At 40.8% G+C, this 18,472-nt stretch overlaps 1 protein-coding gene across 1 annotated transcript in view; it reads right to left on the reverse strand.

Moving 5' to 3' along the window:
• The window catches only part of LOC139760282 (probable cytochrome P450 301a1, mitochondrial), a 48,887-nt gene that overhangs the window by 21,412 nt on the left and 9,003 nt on the right, over positions 1-18,472 (reverse strand). Inside the window, exons 3-7 of the mRNA XM_071683246.1 lie at positions 17,121-17,361; positions 16,587-16,703; positions 11,960-12,036; positions 7,235-7,436; positions 2,303-2,471 (exon numbers count right to left, since the gene is read on the reverse strand). Coding sequence (XP_071539347.1) covers positions 2,303-2,471; positions 7,235-7,436; positions 11,960-12,036; positions 16,587-16,703; positions 17,121-17,361 — 806 coding nt within the window. The remainder of the gene's footprint in view (positions 1-2,302; positions 2,472-7,234; positions 7,437-11,959; positions 12,037-16,586; positions 16,704-17,120; positions 17,362-18,472) is intronic.

Below are 18,472 nucleotides of genomic sequence, written 5' to 3' on the forward strand. Positions count from 1 at the left end.
CTTTGCACACCACCTCGACCAAAACACCCTATATCTGCCACTCTATCATCAAACACATTCAACAAACCTTCAAAATACTCACTCCATCTCCTTCTCACATCACCACTACCTGTTATCACCTCCCCATTTGCGCCCTTCACTGAAGTTCCCATTTGCTCCCTTGTCTTACGCACTTTATTTACCTCCTTCCAGAACATCTTTTTATTCTCCCTAAAATTTAATGATACTCCCTCACCCCAACTCTCATTTGCCCTCTTTTTCACCTCTTGCACCTTTCTCTTGACCTCCTGTCTCTTTCTTTTATACATCTCCCACTCGATTGCATTTTTTCCCTGCAAAAATCGTTTAAAATGCCTCTCTCTTCGCTTTCACTAATAATCTTACTTCTTCATCCCACCACTCACTACCCTTTCTAATCAACTCACCTCCCACTCTTCTCATGCCACAAGCATCTTTTGCGCAATCCATCACTGATTCCCTAAATACATCCCATTCCTCCCCCACTCCCCTTACTTCCATTGTTTTCACCTTTTTCCATTCTGTACTCAGTCTCTCCGGGTACTTCCTCACACAAGTCTCCTTCCCAAGCTCACTTACTCTCACCACCCTCTTCACCCCAACATTCACTCTTCTTTTCTGAAAACCCATACAAATCTTCACCTTAGCCTCCACAAGATAATGATCAGACATCCCTCCAGTTGCACCTCTCAGCACATTAACATCCAAAAGTCTCTCTTTCGCGCGCCTGTCAATTAACACGTAATCCAATAACGCTCTCTGGCCATCTCTCCTACTTACATAAGTATACTTATGTATATCTCGCTTTTTAAACCAGGTATTCCCAATCATCAGTCCTTTTTCAGCACATAAATCTACAAGCTCTTCACCATTTCCATTTACAACACTGAACACCCCATGTATACCAATTATTCCCTCAACTGCCACATTACTCACCTTTGCATTCAAATCCCCCATCACTATAACCCGGCCTCGTGCATCAAAACCACCAACACACTCATTTAGCTGCTCCCAAAACACTTGCCTCTCATGATCTTTCTTCTCATGCCCAGGTGCATATGCACCAATAATCACCCATCTCTCTCCATCAACTTTCAGTTTTACCCATATTAATCGAGAATTTACTTTCTTACATTCTATCACATACTCCCACAACTCCTGTTTCAGGAGTACTGCTACTCCTTCCCTTGCTCTTGTCCTCTCACTAACCCCTGACTTTACTCCCAAGACATTCCCAAACCACTCTTCCCCTTTACCCTTGAGCTTCGTTTCACTCAGAGCCAAAACACCCAGGTTCCTTTCCTCAAACATACTACCTATCTCTCCTTTTTTCACATCTTGGTTACATCCACACACATTTAGACACCCCAGTCTGAGCCTTCGAGGAGGATGAGCACTCCCCGCGTGACTCCTTCTTCTGTTTCCCATTTTAGAAAGTTAAAAAATACAAGGAGGGGAGGATTTCTGGCCCCCCGCTCCCGTCCCCTCTAGTCGCCCTCTACGACACGCGAGGAATGCGTGGGAAGTATTCTTTCACCCCTAGCCCCAGGGATAATATATATATATATATATATATATATATATATATATATATATATATATATATATATATTTATATATGTATATATATATATATATATATATATATATATGTATGTATATATATATATATATATATATATATATATATATATATATATATACATATATATATATATATACATATATATATATATATATATATATATAATATATGTATATGTATATATATATATATATATATATATATATATATATATATATATATATATATATATACATATATATATATATATATATATATATATATATATATATGTATATATATATATATATATATATATATATATATATATATATATATATATATATATATATATATATATATATATACATATGAAAAATGTAAGAAACAGTTTAGAAAACTGAAACTTCTAGCTTGAAATGAAATGAAAAAATGAATGTATATATATATATACCCAAAAGGCTCAGAAAACCATTTTGTCAGACTCGTATTCTCGTCTGATACAAAATCATATTCACACGTACTCTAAGCTCAATGAGCAAAATAAATGCTCTGCTGTGGAAAAGTGCAGTTCTGACGCAGTCAAAAAAAGAAAAAAATGGAAAAAAAAAGAAAAAAAGAAAACTCAAGTACTTATGTGTTCGTGAACAGAGATTTACCAATGCCCTGAGTGAATCACCTTCCACCATACAAATACCACACTGCGGTGGGTCTACTTACTGTATGAATGCTGCCGGATAGCAAGTCAAACATGTACGTGTAAACGTCCTTGTGGGTAAGGCCAGGTGTCAAAAGCAGTGTTTGCAGGAGAGAGAAATCGTCTTCACCTTCGTCAGGGTCCTTGGAGAGAAGTGCCTCCTCTGCTTTGCGGATATTGCGATCTGCAATTCTACCAAGGCATTCGTTAGTAGGCTATAGGGGTATTATCAAAAACCCTATGTGTATATCATACGAATTATAGAAATTTACACACACACACACACACACACACACAAACACACACACTCACACACACACACACACACACACACACACACACGTTGAAGAATGTGAGGAAGGCGAAAACGTTATCTCGGAGAGCGAAAATGGATATGTTTGAAGGAATAGTGGTTCCAACAATGTTATATGGTTGCGAGACATGGGCTCTAAATAGAATTGTGCGGAGGAGGGTGGATGTGTTGGAAATGAAATGTTTGTGGACAATATGTGGTGTGAGGTGGTTTGATCGAGTAAGTAATGAAAGGGTAAGAGAAATGCGTGGTAATAAAAAGAGTGTTGTTGAGAGAACAAAAGAGGGTGTATTGAAATGGTTTGGTCACATGGAGAGAATGAGTGAGGAAAGATTGACAAAGAGGATATACGTGTCAGAGGTGGAGGGAACGAGGAGAAGTGGGAGACCAAATTGGAGGTGGAAGGATGGAGTGAAAAAGATTCTGAGCGATCGGGGCCTAAACATACAGAAGAGTGAAAGGCGTGCAAGGAATAGAGTGAATTGGAACGATGTGGTATACCGGGGTCGACGTGGTGTCAATGGATTGAAGCAGGGCATGTGAAGCGTCTGGGGTAAACCATGGAAAGTTTTGTAAGGCCTGGATGTGGAAAGGGAGCTGTGGTTTCGGTGCATTATACATGACTGCTAGAGACTGAGTGTGAACGAATGTGGCCTTTGTTGTCTTTTCCTAGCGCTATTTCGCGCGCGCGCGGGGGTAGGGGGCGTGCCATTTCATGTGTGGCGGCGTGGCGACGGAAATGGATGAAGACAGCAAGTATGAATATGAACATGTCTACATATGTATATGCTTTTGTATGTATATGTATGTATACGTTGAAATGTATAGGTATGTATATGTGCGTGTATGGGCGTTTATGTATATACATGCATATGTGGGTGGGTTGGGCCATTCTTTAGTCTGTTTCCTTGCGCTAACTCGCTAACGCGGGAGACAGCGGCTAAGTATGATATATATATATATATATATATATATATATATATATATATATATATATATATATATTCTTTTTTTTTTTTTTTTGCTTTGTCGCTGTCTCCCGCGTTTGCGAGGTAGCGCAAGGAAACAGACGAAAGAAATGCCCCCCCCCCCCATACACATGTACATACACACGTCCACACACGCAAATATACATACCTACACAGCTTTCCATGGTTTACCCCAGATGCTTCACATGCCTTGATTCAATCCACTGACAGCACGTCAACCCCTGTATACCACATCGCTCCAATTCACTCTATTCCTTGCCCTCCTTTCACCCTCCTGCATGTTCAGGCCCCGATCACACAAAATCTTTTTCACTCCATCTTTGTCCTCAGACATCTCATTTCCAGCACATCCATCCTCCTGCGCACAACTCTATCCATAGCCCACGCCTCGCAACCGTATAACATTGTTGGAACCACTATTCCTTCAAACATACCCATTTTTGCTTTCCGAGATAATGTTCTCGACTTCCACACATTCTTCAAGGCTCCCAGAATTTTCGCCCCCTCCCCCACCCTATGATCCACTTCCGCTTCCATGGTTCCATCCGCTGCCAGATCCACTCCCAGATATCTAAAACACTTCACTTCCTCCAGTTTTTCTCCATTCAAACTTACCTCCCAATTGACTTGACCCTCAACCCTACTGTACCTAATAACCTTGCTCTTATTCACATTTACTCTTAACTTTCTTCTTCCACACACTTTACCAAACTCAGTCACCAGCTTCTGCAGTTTCTCACATGAATCAGCCACCAGCGCTGTATCATCAGCGAACAACAACTGACTCACTTCCCAAGCTCTCTCATCCCCAACAGACTTCATACTTGCCCCTCTTTCCAATACTCTTGCATTTACCTCCCTAACAGCCCCATCCATAAACAAATTAAACAACCATGGAGACATCACACACCCCTGCCGCAAACCTACATTCACTGAGAACCAATCACTTTCCTCTCTTCCTACACGTACACATGCCTTATATCCTCGATAAAAACTTTTCACTGCTTCTAACAACTTGCCTCCCACACCATAATAATACCTTAATACCTTCCACAGAGCATCTCTATCAACTCTATCATATGCCTTCTCCAGATCCATAAATGCTACATACAAATCCATTTGCTTTTCTAAGTATTTCTCACATACATTCTTCAAAGCAAACACCTGATCCACACATCCTCTACCACTTCTGAAACCACACTGCTCTTCCCCAATCTGATGCTCTGTACATGCCTTCACCCTGTCAATCAATACCCTCCCATATAATTTACCAGGAATACTCAACAAACGTATACCTCTGTAATTTGAGCACTCACTCTTATCCCCTTTGCCTTTGTACAATGGCACTATGCACGCATTCCGCCAATCCTCAGGCACCTCACCATGAGTCATACATACATTAAATAACCTTACCAACCAGTCAACAATACAGTCACCCCCTTTTTTAATAAATTCCACTGCAATACCATCCAAACCTGCTGCCTTGCCGGCTTTCATCTTCCGCAAAGCTTTTACTACCTCTTCTCTGTTTACCAAATCATTTTCCCTAACCCTCTCACTTTGCACATCACCTCGACCAAAACACCCTATATCTGCCACTCTATCATCAGACACATTCAACAAACCTTCAAAATACTCACTCCATCTCCTTCTCACATCACCACTACTTGTTATCACCTCCCCATTTGCGCCCTTCACTGAAGTTCCCATTTGCTCACTTGTCTTACGCACTTTATTTACCTCCTTCCAGAACATCTTTTTATTCTCCCTAAAATTCAATGATACTCTCTCACCCCAACTCTCATTTGCCCTTTTTTTCACCTCTTGCACCTTTCTCTTGACCTCCTGTCTCTTTCTATTATACATCTCCCACTCAATTGCATTTTTTCCCTGCAAAAATCGTCCAAATGCCTCTCTCTTCTCTTTCACTAATACTCTTACTTCTTCATCCCACCACTCACTACCCTTTCTAATCAACCCACCTCCCACTCTTCTCATGCCACAAGCATCTTTTGCGCAATCCATCACTGATTCCCTAAATACATCCCATTCCTCCCCACTCCCCTTACTTCCATTGTTCTAACCTTTTTCCATTCTGTACACAGTCTCTCCTGGTACTTCCTCACACAGGTCTCCTTCCCAAGCTCACTTACTCTCACCACCCTCTTCACCCCAACATTCACTCTTCTTTTCTGAAAACCCATACAAATCTTCACCTTAGCCTCCACAAGATAATGATCAGACATCCCTCCAGTTGCACCTCTCAGCACATTAACATCCAAAAGTCTCTCTTTCGCACGCCTGTCAATTAACACGTAATCCAATAACGCTCTCTGGCCATCTCTCCTACTTACATAAGTATACTTATGTATATCTCGCTTTTTAAACCAGGTATTCCCAATCATCAGTCCTTTTTCAGCACATAAATCTACAAGCTCTTCACCATTTCCATTTACAACACTGAACACCCCATGTATACCAATTATTCCCTCAACTGCCACATTACTCACCTTTGCATTCAAATCACCCATCACTATAACCCGGTCTCGTGCATCAAAACCACTAACACACTCATTCAGCTGCTCCCAAAACACTTGCCTCTCATGATCTTTCTTCTCATGCCCAGGTGCATATGCACCAATAATCACCCACCTCTCTCCATCAACTTTCAGTTTTACCCATATCAATCGAGAATTTACTTTCTTACATTCTATCACATACTCCCACAACTCCTGTTTCAGGAGTATTGCTACTCCTTCCCTTGCTCTTGTCCTCTCACTAACCCCTGACTTTACTCCCCAGACATTCCCAAACCACTCTTCCCCTTTACCCTTGAGCTTCGTTTCACTCAGAGCCAAAACATCCAGGTTCCTTTCCTCAAACATACTACCTATCTCTCCTTTTTTCATATCTTGGTTACATCCACACACATTTAGGCACCCCACTTTGAGCCTTCGAGGAGGATGAGCACTCCCCGCGTGACTCCTTCTTCTGTTTCCCATTTTAGAAAGTTAATACAAGGAGGGGAGGATTTCTGGCCCCCCGCTCCCGTACCCTCTAGTCGCTTTCTACGACACACGAGGAATACGTGGGAAGCATTCTTTCACCCCTATCCCCAGGGATAATATACATATATATATACATATACACACACACACACATACACATACATACGCACATACACACACACACACACATACATATATATACATATGAAAAATGTAAGAAACAATTTAGAAAACTGAAACTTCTAGCTTGAAATGAATGAAAAAATGAATGTCACATAATGGTTCAACCTCTGGCTATGGAAAACGGAAATGTATAATTTATTTACACAAACGTCAATAGCCGTTCTCATCAATTTAACCACTGTATCAATAAGCTTCAGTGTCTAAGCTAATTGGTAAGAGAGATTAAAAATATTACACTGCCCTGGAGACCTTATAAATTTCATATTGTATTTTCACACAATAAGAACAAAGACAGAAAATGGTAAATGGCAAGAAAAAGAAACAGCTACGATGCTGCCCTTTATTAATTTAGTACATATATATATATATATATATATATATATATATATATATATATATATATATATATATATATATATATATATATATATATATATTTATATATGCCCTTTGTACACTTACTGCAGGAGCGAATGATGAGTCTTCTCTAGCCTCTTATATGAAGATGTACGGTAGAGCTTCCAAAAGGGAAGAGTCATCAACGTATCATGCATGGCACTTAGATGATCAGTGGCAATCGTGATGAACCTCATAGGGTCCGAGTCTTGTGCTACATCAGGATCTAGACATCCCATTCGACGATTCAGCACCATAAGGCATGTCGCTGCAGTGTCCACGGAGCACAGTAAAATATGTATTAGTGACAGTTTTGATACACATGTTTGTTTGCATTCTATGCATAAGCTGTTTTCAAGACATGTGAAAAGCAATATGAATTCATAAAACTTTACAAAGGTACACATAAACTTACGTTCCTCTTCTTCTTTAACTTATCATTATTATTATTATTATCATTATTATTATCATTATTATTATTATTATTATTATTATTATTATTATTATTATTATTATTATCATTATTATTATCATTATTATTATTATCATTATTATTATTATTATAACTAATATTATTATTATTATTATAACTATTATTATTACTATTATCATCATTCATTTATCTATTTATGTATTTATCACACAAAATCGTTGTTTCTCGCGTCACAGAGGTAGCGCCAGGAAACAGACTAAGAGTGACCCATCCACTCATATACATGTACATATACATAAACGCCCATATACGAATGATATATATATATATATATATATATATATATATATATATATATATATATATATATATATATATATTTATATATATATATATATATATATACTTGCTTGACTTCATCCATTCTTGTCGCTACCCCGCCCTACAAGAAACAACATCGCTGCACCCCTTTTCAGCGAGGTAGCGCCAGGAAAACAGACAAAAAATTCCACATTCGTTCACACTCAGTCTCGTGTAATGCACCAAAATCACTGCCCGCTATCCATATCCAGGTACCCCAGACATTTCCATGGTTTACCCACACGCTTCACATTCCTCAGTTCAGTCCATTGACAGCACGTCGACCCCGGTATACCACATCGTTCCAATTCACTCTATTCCTTGCACGCCTCTCACCCTCCTGTACATTCAGGTCCCGATCGTTCAAATAATTTTCACTCCATCCTTCCACCTCCAATTTGGTCTCCCGCTTCTCCTTATTACCTCCACCTCTGACACATATATCCTCTTTGTCAATCTTTCCTCACTCATTCTCTCCATATGTCCAAACCATTTCAACTCACCGTCATCTGCTCTCTCAACCATACTTTTTATTACCACACATCTCTCTCAGCTTTTCATTACTGACTTGATCAAACCATCTCACACCACACATCCTTAAATTCTTGGTAAAAACTTTTTACTGCTTCTAGCAACTTACCTCCCACACCATATACTCTTAATACCCTCCAGAAAGCATCTTTATTAACCCTGTCATATGCCTTCTCCGGATCCACAAATGTTACATACTACTGTATCTGTTTTTCTAAGTATTTTCTCACATGCATTATTCAAAGGAAACACCTGATCCATACATCCTCTACCTCTTCTGAAACTACACTACTCTTCCCCAATCTGATACTCTGTACATACCTTTACCCTCTCATTCAATACCCTCCCACATAATTTCCCAGGAATACTCAACACACTTTTGCTTCTGTGGTCTGAACACTCACCTTTATTCCCTTTACCTTTGTTTATTGGCACTATGCGTGCATTCCTCCAATTCTCAGGCACTTCACCATGGTCCGTACATACACTGAAGATCCTTGCCAACCAATCGAGTCACAGAGTCACCCCCTTTTTGATAAATCTCACTGCAATACCATTCAGACCTGTGTCGTCTTGCCGGATTTCATCTTTCGCAAATCTTTCATTACCTCTTCTCTGTTTACCAAACCATTCTCCCTGACCCTTTCACTTCGCACACCACCCCAACGAAAACACCATATGTCTGCCATTTTATAGTCAAACACATTCAACAAACCTTCAAAATACTCACTCCGTTTCATTCTCACTTTTACATTTGCCCCTTTCACCGATGTTCCCATTTGTTCTCTTGTCTTACGCACATTATTTACCTTCTTCCGAAACATCTTTTTATTCTCCCAAAGGTTTAATGATACTCTCTCATCCCAACTCTCATTTGCTTTCTATTTCAACCCTTGAACCTTTCACTTGACCTCCTGCCTCTTTCTTTTATACATCTCCTTGTCTACTTCCCTGCAAGTATTTTCCAAACACCTCTCTTTTCTCTTTCACTAACAACCTTACTTCATCACACCACTCGCTACCCTTTCTAATCTGCCCACCTCCTACTTTTCTCATGCCACATTTATCTTTTGCGCAAGCCATCACTGCTTCCCTAAATACATACCATTCCTTCCCCACTACCCCTCACGTCATTTACTCTCACCTTTTGCCGTTCTACACTCAATCTCTCCTAGCACTTCCTCACACATGTCTCTTCTCCAAGCTCACTTACTCTCACCACTCACGTCTCCCCAACATTCTCTCTTCTTTTTTGAAAACCTCTACAAATCTTCACCTTCGCCTCCACAAGATAATGATCAGACATCCCTCTAGCTGCCCCTCAGAGCACATTAGCATCCCAAAGTCTCCCTTTTACGCGCCCATCAATTACCATGTAATACAATTATGCCTTTTGACCATCTCTCCTACTCACATACGTATACTTATGTATATCTCTCTTTTTAAACCAGGTATTCCCAATCATCAATTTTTTTCAGCACACAAATCCTCAAGCTCTTCACCATTTCCATTTACAACACTGAACACCCCATGTACACCAATCATACCCTCAACTGCCATATTACTCACCTTCACATTTAAATCACCCATCACTATAACCCGGTCTCGTGCATCAAAGCTACTAACACACTCACTCAGCTGCTCTCAAAACACTTGCCTCTCATGATCGTTCTTCTCATGACCAGGTGCATAGGCACCAATAATCGCCCATCTCCCTACATCCGCTTTCAGTTTTACCCACATCGGTCTAGAATTTACTTTCTTACACTCTATCACATACTCCCACAACTCCTGTTTCAGGAGTAGTGCTACTCCTTCCTTAGCTTTTGTCATCTCACCAATCTCTGACTTTCCTCCCAAGACTTTATTACTGTTATCATCATTATTACTATTATTGAAGAGCCAAGTGGGGAGTCCTCCTCCTGTAAATCTTAGGCTGGGGTGTTTGTATGTAAGTGACTGTAACCAAGATGGATGCGTAAGTTGGGAGGTGAGCTGGTTAGAAAGGGTAGTGAGTGGTGGGGTGACGAAGAAAAGTTACTAGCGCATGAGGAAAGAGTAATATGGGCAATACTTACGGGAAAATGAGTGCAAATGATTGGGAGATATATGAAAGAAAGCAGCAGGGGGTTAAGAGGAAGGTGCAGAGGTTGAAAAAGAGGGCAAATGCGGGTTGGGGTGAGAGAGAATTATTAAACTTCAGGAAAAATGAGATGTTTTGGAAAGAGGTTTATAATGAGCGAGAAATGAGAGGATAGATGGGAACATCGGTGAAGGAGCAAATAGGTAATTGGTAGCAGTTAATATTGAACTGAAGAGGAAATAGGCAGAAGACTCTTTTGTTCATACACAAAAGTGCAAGAAATTGGCAAAAGACCCTTTTGCTCATGCACAAAAGGGAAGAAATAGGTAGAAGACCTTTTTCCCCATACACAAAAGGGATGAAATAGGCAGAAGACCCTTTTGCTCAGCACAAGAAGGAGGAAATACGTGAAAGACCTTATTGTTCATGCGCAAACGGGAGGAAATAAGAAGACCTTTTGTTCGTACCTAAAAGGGAGGAAATAGGCAGAAGACCCTTTCGCATAAACACGAAAGGGAAGAAATAGGCAGAAGACCCTTTTCTCATGCACAAAAGACTGGAAATAGGCAGAAGATTCTTTTTTTATGTAGAAACCTGGAAAGGAGAGGCCTCTCACATGTTCAGTACCTTAACTGGAGGAAAAGACCCGGATCATAAGCTTCCCTAAACAAAATGAAGCTCTGGAAAAAGGGGAAACTCAAACTGCTGAAGTGCGAACTAAAAATGCGTCTGGAGATGGGGAAAAAATTTAAAGGAGACACACAAGGCCCAAGGATAGGAATGAATTAAATGAAGGATGAGCAGATGTGTAATTTGTATGTATCCGGGTCCTGGTTCATGCAAGTACCTTCCTTCCTTCATAGGAAACTGAGGTGGGCAGAAAGGCTTGCGCAAAGGCGAGTCTTTGCTGGAACGGAATGGTGGGTTTACCCCCATTGAGTAGCGCTCTCTGTCTCTGTCTCTCTCTCTCTCTCTCTCTCTCTCTCTCTCTCTCTCTCTCTCTCTCTTCCCTTGCTTACCCTCCCAATCTGGATCGAAAACATAACACGCGTCCGTCTTATCGATCCCACTTTTCCTTCATTCTTCAGACTCAGGCAGCACCACAGACATGCATGAGTGAAGATTCATATTTTCCATTTACTTTCTCGTGCATCTTGGAATATAATGACAGGATAGAATATGAAATCTAAAGATATACTGGCACGGAAAGGACAACAACTTTCATCTTCAGTGAAACAAAATGAGTTCTCTTTAGCATCTTCAGTGTAGCAAAATGAGTTCTCTTTAGCATCTTCAGTGTAACAAAATGAGTTCTCTTTAGTGACAAAAAAAATCTAACCTAACAAGCTAATTATATTGAAGCATAATGGTTCACAATACTCACATTCAAAAGCCCACTTGTAAAGTTCAGTTTGAAAGTCTTTTGGCATCTCGCCACGCTCTGCCTGCCAGGCCGCAATTCTTTGGGAGGGGGGAGGGATTAAACAAAGGCAAGTTAATTGATAGCACAGTACCTTTGCTACGTAGTCTGGAAATATTGCTACTGAAGTATTATCATTACACGATAAAAGGCCCACAATATCACCGGGTGAAAGATATTCTTACGTGGCTTTATGTAGTGTGCATGTGTTAAGAGCTTTTTCACTAGAAGTAGTGCATGCTTTAGAGTAAGAATGAGCATTTTCATGAAGTTACGAATTTGTTATTACCTAATTAATATATATATATATATATATATATATATATATATATATATATATATATATATATATATATATATATATATATAGATTCCTATAAGTCCCCGGGGAAATGAAATACGGTAAGTTCCCAAGTGCACTTTCGTGTAATAATCATATATAGCCATGGGAAAGCCCCTTAGTCCCGTTCTCATTAACTTATTCATGGAATACTTTGAGAATGAGATTCTAACTTCTATTAGCAACCATCTAAAAATTTGGCTTAGACAGGTTGATGATGTGTGGTCCTTAAAGCCATCTTCACAAGATTGTGACATTTTCTTTAATGAACTAAACAGCATTAACCCCACCATCTAAGTCAAGATTAAGTGGACAAAAGAAGGTGAACTACCGTTTCTTGATGTGCTGATTACTAGGGAATCTGATTACTTGTCCTTCAATATTTACAGGATGCCTACCAATGCTAACTGCTCAATTCATTACTTCCCAGCCCATGATCGTTCGGTGAAAAGTTGGTAGTTATATCTATGTTCTTTTTTTCCTTAAGAGCATTACGTCTGTGCGATCCCAGAAGTCTACAAGACGAAAGTAACCATATAAGACGCACTACCTTTAGGCAGTTATGCCAGGAAGACATTTCATACATCTAGACACATGAATGTGGAAAAGGATGATAGATCTTGATGTTTTGTGTTGCCCTGTTCTCCTAATATAGCTAGATCTTCATGTTTTGTGTTGCCCTGTTCTCCTAATATAGCTAGATCTTCATATTTTGTGTTGCCCTGTTCTAATATAGCTAGATCTTGATGTTTTGTGTTGCCCTGTTCTCCTAATATAGCTAATGTAAAGAGTTACTTAAAAGAACAGTACTTTTATAACGTGGCCGTCCAATGAAACAACACTATGGGAGTGTTTACGATATCAAATGTGAGGCATCTAGAGATGTTTTCATTGGCCCGACCGGTTGAACAGCCCCTGCAAGATGCTATTGGCACAGTCATTCAGTACTCAGAGGTGAAAGTAATGCTATTGTTAATCACTTCGAACTGCTATTTCTGCCTGGCAAATATAATTGGTATCACATCAAAATTCAAGCATACTTTTAGATATCCTAATTTACCATGTGCTGTGAGGCCAGTACCTCAGTAAGGAATTACCTGTGCCAGAGCCTCCAAGAAATGTGACACCGAGTGATGATGAGTCTTGTGATGAGAAAGTAGACTAAGTAAAAGACAACATGGATTCAACATTTGAAGCAAGCTGTTCTTTAAATGAACCACATTTGATGAGTCATGGAGATCTTGAAGATTTCGTCTGAGATTTGAATTTGTCTAAGAAGAAAGCCGAACTTTAGGGTTCCACGTTAAAAGGTTGGAATCTTCTCCAGAATGAAAATTAAAATTGTCTTTATTGTAATCACCATGTCGTTTTTGAAGATTTTTTTTTCTCCCTCGAAGATGTTGTGGCGTTTTGCAATGACGTTCGTTCTATTATGGAGGCACTTGGCCACAAATATATCGCAGATGAGTGGCGCCTGTTGATTACCTCCCTAACCACCCCATCCATAAACAAATCTATCAACTATGGGGACATCACACACGCCTGCCGCAGACCGTCATTCACTGGAAACCAATCACTCTCCTCTCCTCCTACTCGTACACATGCCTTACATTCTTGTTAAAGACATTTCACTGCTTCTAGCAACTTACCTTCCACACCAAATACTCTTAAAACCTTCCACAAAGCATCTCTATCAACTCTATCATATGCCTTCTCCAGATCCATAAATGCTACATACAAATCCATCTGTTTTTCTAAGTATTTCTCACACACATTCTTCAAAGCAGACACCTGATCCACACATCCTCTACCACTTCTGAAACCACACTTCTGAAACCTGTTTGATGCATTGTACTTGCTTTCACCCTCTTGACCAATACCCTCCCATATGATTTCCCAGGAATACTTAACAAACTTATACCTCTGTAATTTGAACATTCATCTTTATCCCCTTTGCCAATCCTCAGGAACTTCGGTGGTCCATACATACATTAAATATCCTTGCCAACCAATCAACAACACAGTCACCCCCCTTTTTTCATAAATTCCACTGCAATACCATCCAAACCAGCCGCCTTGCCGGATTTCATTTTCCGCAGAGCTTTCACTACCTCTTTTCTCTATACCAAACCATTCTCCCTGACCCTCTCACTTCGAACACCACCCCGACCAAAACACTCTATATCTGCCACTCTATCATCAAACACATTCAGCAAACCTTCAAAATACTAACTCCATCTCCATCTCACTTCACCACTATCTGTTATTACCTCCCCACTTGCCCCCTTCACCGATGTTCCTATTGGTTCTCTTGTCTTACGCACGTTATTTACCTATTCCAAAACATCATTTTAGTCTCCCTGAATTTAATGATACTCCCACTCCAGCTCTCATTTGCCCTCTTTTTCAACCCTTACACCTTTCTCTTGACCTTCTGCCGCTTTCTTTTATACATCTCCCACTCGTTTCCACTACTTCCCTGCAAGTATCGTCCAAACGCCTCTCTCTTCTCTCTCACTTACAATATTACTTCATCCCACCTTTCATTACCCTTCCTAATCTACGACACCTCCTACTTTTCTCATGCCACATGCCTCTCTTGCGCAAGCCATCACTGCTTCCCTAAATACAACCCATTCCTCACCCGCTCCCCTCACGTCATTTGCTCTCACCTTTTGCCATTCTAAACTCAATCACTCTTGGTACTTCCTCACACAAATCTCCTTTCCAAGCTCTCTTACTCTTACCAAACTCCTCTCCCTAACATGGATAGATATAGATATAGATATATATCGTAACCTGAGCCAGGTACCCATTTTATCGACCAACCCCTAGATGTGGATGAATAGCTGGGTTTACTGTGAACCGACTACCGTAACCAGGATTCGACCCTATGCGCTCGACCCTGGGCGGCCCGTGAATGTGTCACGGTCAGGAACGCTTTCTTTTGCTCTGTAGCTAACTTGAATGTGTCGAAAACCTTGTATGATTCATGTCTACCTTGAACCTTCTTGCCTCTTATTGCTCAATATCGTCGCCACTGCATAAGCCTCCCTCTGGCTTCTTCATCCACCCTCCTCCCTCACAACATTCTCCTCGTGGATCTCACAATATGGTGGTGGTGGTGATGGTGGGTGGGAGGTTGTAAGAGGTGTGATAATCACGCAGTCTAGTTCACCTCTGCCCCCATGTGGTGTAAGGTCGTACGAAAAGAACTGAAGAAAACTCCAATTCTCTTATCAAACAACCAACAGCAATGTGTGTACAGTCCCAGAAACGGCTGCCTGGCCCCAGTGGGACTCAGCCAGAGCGGACTGGCTGGCTGGCTGGCTGGCTACCTTTACCATAACAACAAGAGCCGACCAAAGCCAGCTACCAACCTATATCGTCGCTCGTTACATTAACTGCTCGCTACTAGACCGCATCAAATTACATGGGAACCTAGACAGATGGCGAAGTGTGTGATACAGCGTATATGTAAAATGCTGAGGATGGGGCCAGTGACCAAATGGCCTCATATATGAATATCATCTAACAGAAAATATGATCCAGGGATCTCGGTGTGAGACCAGAGCCTTATACTAAGACGGTAGCAACAGAAATTAATCGTCTTCCGGCAAATATTAGAATGGCATTCAAGTTTACTGGATGAGGAAATACTCAGCATGCTTTTCCCATGCTACACAGACTGGGTTTTTCATGTTTGGACACCGCAATGAAGAAGGTCCAGAAGGTGATAACACAGACAGTAACAAAACTAAAGATGGCTGAGTTAAAGGAAAAATGTCAAATTTGTCCATCATGGAAGGGAGAAGAGTAAAGGGTGACTTGATCAAAATTTTTTTTTTTTTTTTTTTTTTGAATCCCCCTCATGCTGTTAATAATAATAATTATCCATATTTCTTCCAAAAATGAATGGATAGAAGAACCAAAGTTCCATCACGTGAAATGAAAGAAACTTGTTTGAAAAGATGTAAAGAGGCTATTATCAAAAAGAAAAAAGAAGAATATAGAAACAGTGGATGAATGGAATGGGGTGAATGAGAAACTGTAAAACTGCAGACGGAACACACAAGTTTAAGAAGTTGTATGATTGTACAGACTGTTCAGTCGACTGGGGAAGGGTACAGAGGTTTGATTTCAAGTGTATAAAACTCCCCTTCCCCTTACAGTTGCAACACATGATTGACATATAGGTACTTAGCACGCATCCGAATGGATCTTACCTGTCGATAAAGTCTTGGATCTTACCTGTCGATAAAGTCGAGGGTGACTTGATCCATCCTCGTGAGGTAACTTGTCACGTTCTTGGGTCTCATGGTTGGTTTTTGCACTTTGCTTCGCACCCTCCGCCACTCCTCACCATTCCTGGAACAACGCATCCACCATGACGTCAATGCATAACAGGTATAATTCGCGGTAAACTTACTCAGGCAGAGGGTCAGCCAGCGGTAAACTTAGACAGAAGGGCAGGGGTAAACTTACTCAAAGAGAAGGCCATTGGTAAACTTACTCAGACAGATGGCCAGTGGTAAACTTACTCAGATGGCCGGCGGTAAACTTACTGAGACAGAAGGCCAATGGTAAACTTACTCAAACAGAAGGCCAATGGTAAACTTAGACAGATGGCCGGCGGTAAACTTACACAGACAGATGGCCAATGGTAAACTTACTCAGACAGATGGCCAGCGGTAAACTTACTCAGACATAGGGCCATTGGTAAACTTACTCAGACAGATGGCCATCGGTAAACTCACTCAGACAGACGAGCAGTGGTAAACTTACTCTGTGACAATGCCACATTTCTTTTCGAAGTAATTGCCAGGTGCAGTCTTCCGTATTTTCTGAATGACTTCTAGACCGTATCGTATTGGGTCTTCCATAGTGGAAAGCATTACCGTCTCGATGTCTTCAGGTCTGACCAGAGTGACGAATTGACCTATCCCAGGCTGCTTAAGGTGGATGATAGGGCCGTAGTGCTCAATCATATTCATCCACATTTTGAGCACTGCATCTCGGTCCTTTGCTGTGTGAAATTGAGGACACCTGCATTATTCGACCTACATAAATCTTCCTCTGAATATATATATATATATATATTAAGAATATATGGTGTGGGAGGCAAGTTGTTAGAAGCAGTGAAAAGTTTTTATCGAGGATGTAAGGCATGTGTACGTGTAGGAAGAGAGGAAAGTGATTGGTTCTCAGTGAATGTAGGTTTGCGGCAGGGGTGTGTGATGTCTCCATGGTTGTTTAATTTGTTTATGGATGGGGTTGTTAGGGAGGTAAATGCAAGAGTCCTGGAAAGAGGGGCAAGTATGAAGTCTGTTGGGGATGAGAGAGCTTGGGAAGTGAGTCAGTTGTTGTTCGCTGATGATACAGCGCTGGTGGCTGATTCATGTGAGAAACTGCAGAAGCTGGTGACTGAGTTTGGTAAAGTGTGTGGAAGAAGAAAGTTAAGAGTAAATGTGAATAAGAGCAAGGTTATTAGGTACAGTAGGGGTGAGGGTCAAGTCAATTGGGAGGTGAGTTTGAATGGAGAAAAACTGGAGGAAGTGAAGTGTTTTAGATATCTGGGAGTGGATCTGTCAGCGGATGGAACCATGGAAGCGGAAGTGGATCATAGGGTGGGGGAGGGGGCGAAAATTTTGGGAGCCTTGAAAAATGTGTGGAAGTCGAGAACATTATCTCGGAAAGCAAAAATGGGTATGTTTGAAGGAATAGTGGTTCCAGCAATGTTGTATGGTTGCGAGGCGTGGGCTATGGATAGAGATGTGCGCAGGAGGATGGATGTGCTGGAAATGAGATGTTTGAGGAAAATGTGTGGTGTGAGGTGGTTTGATCGAGTAAGTAACGTAAGGGTAAGAGAGATGTGTGGAAATAAAAAGAGCGTGGTTGAGAGAGCAGAAGAGGGTGTTTTGAAATGGTTTGGGCACATGGAGAGAATGAGTGAGGAAAGATTGACCAAGAGGATATATGTGTCGGAGGTGGAGGGAACGAGGAGAAGAGGGAGACCAAATTGGAGGTGGAAAGATGGAGTGAAAAAGATTTTGTGTGATCGGGGCCTGAACATGCAGGAAGGTGAAAGGAGGGCAAGGAATAGAGTGAATTGGAGCGATGTGGTATACAGGGGTTGA

Source organism: Panulirus ornatus, chromosome 3, assembly GCF_036320965.1.
Source record: "Panulirus ornatus isolate Po-2019 chromosome 3, ASM3632096v1, whole genome shotgun sequence".
NCBI lineage: Eukaryota > Metazoa > Arthropoda > Malacostraca > Decapoda > Palinuridae > Panulirus > Panulirus ornatus.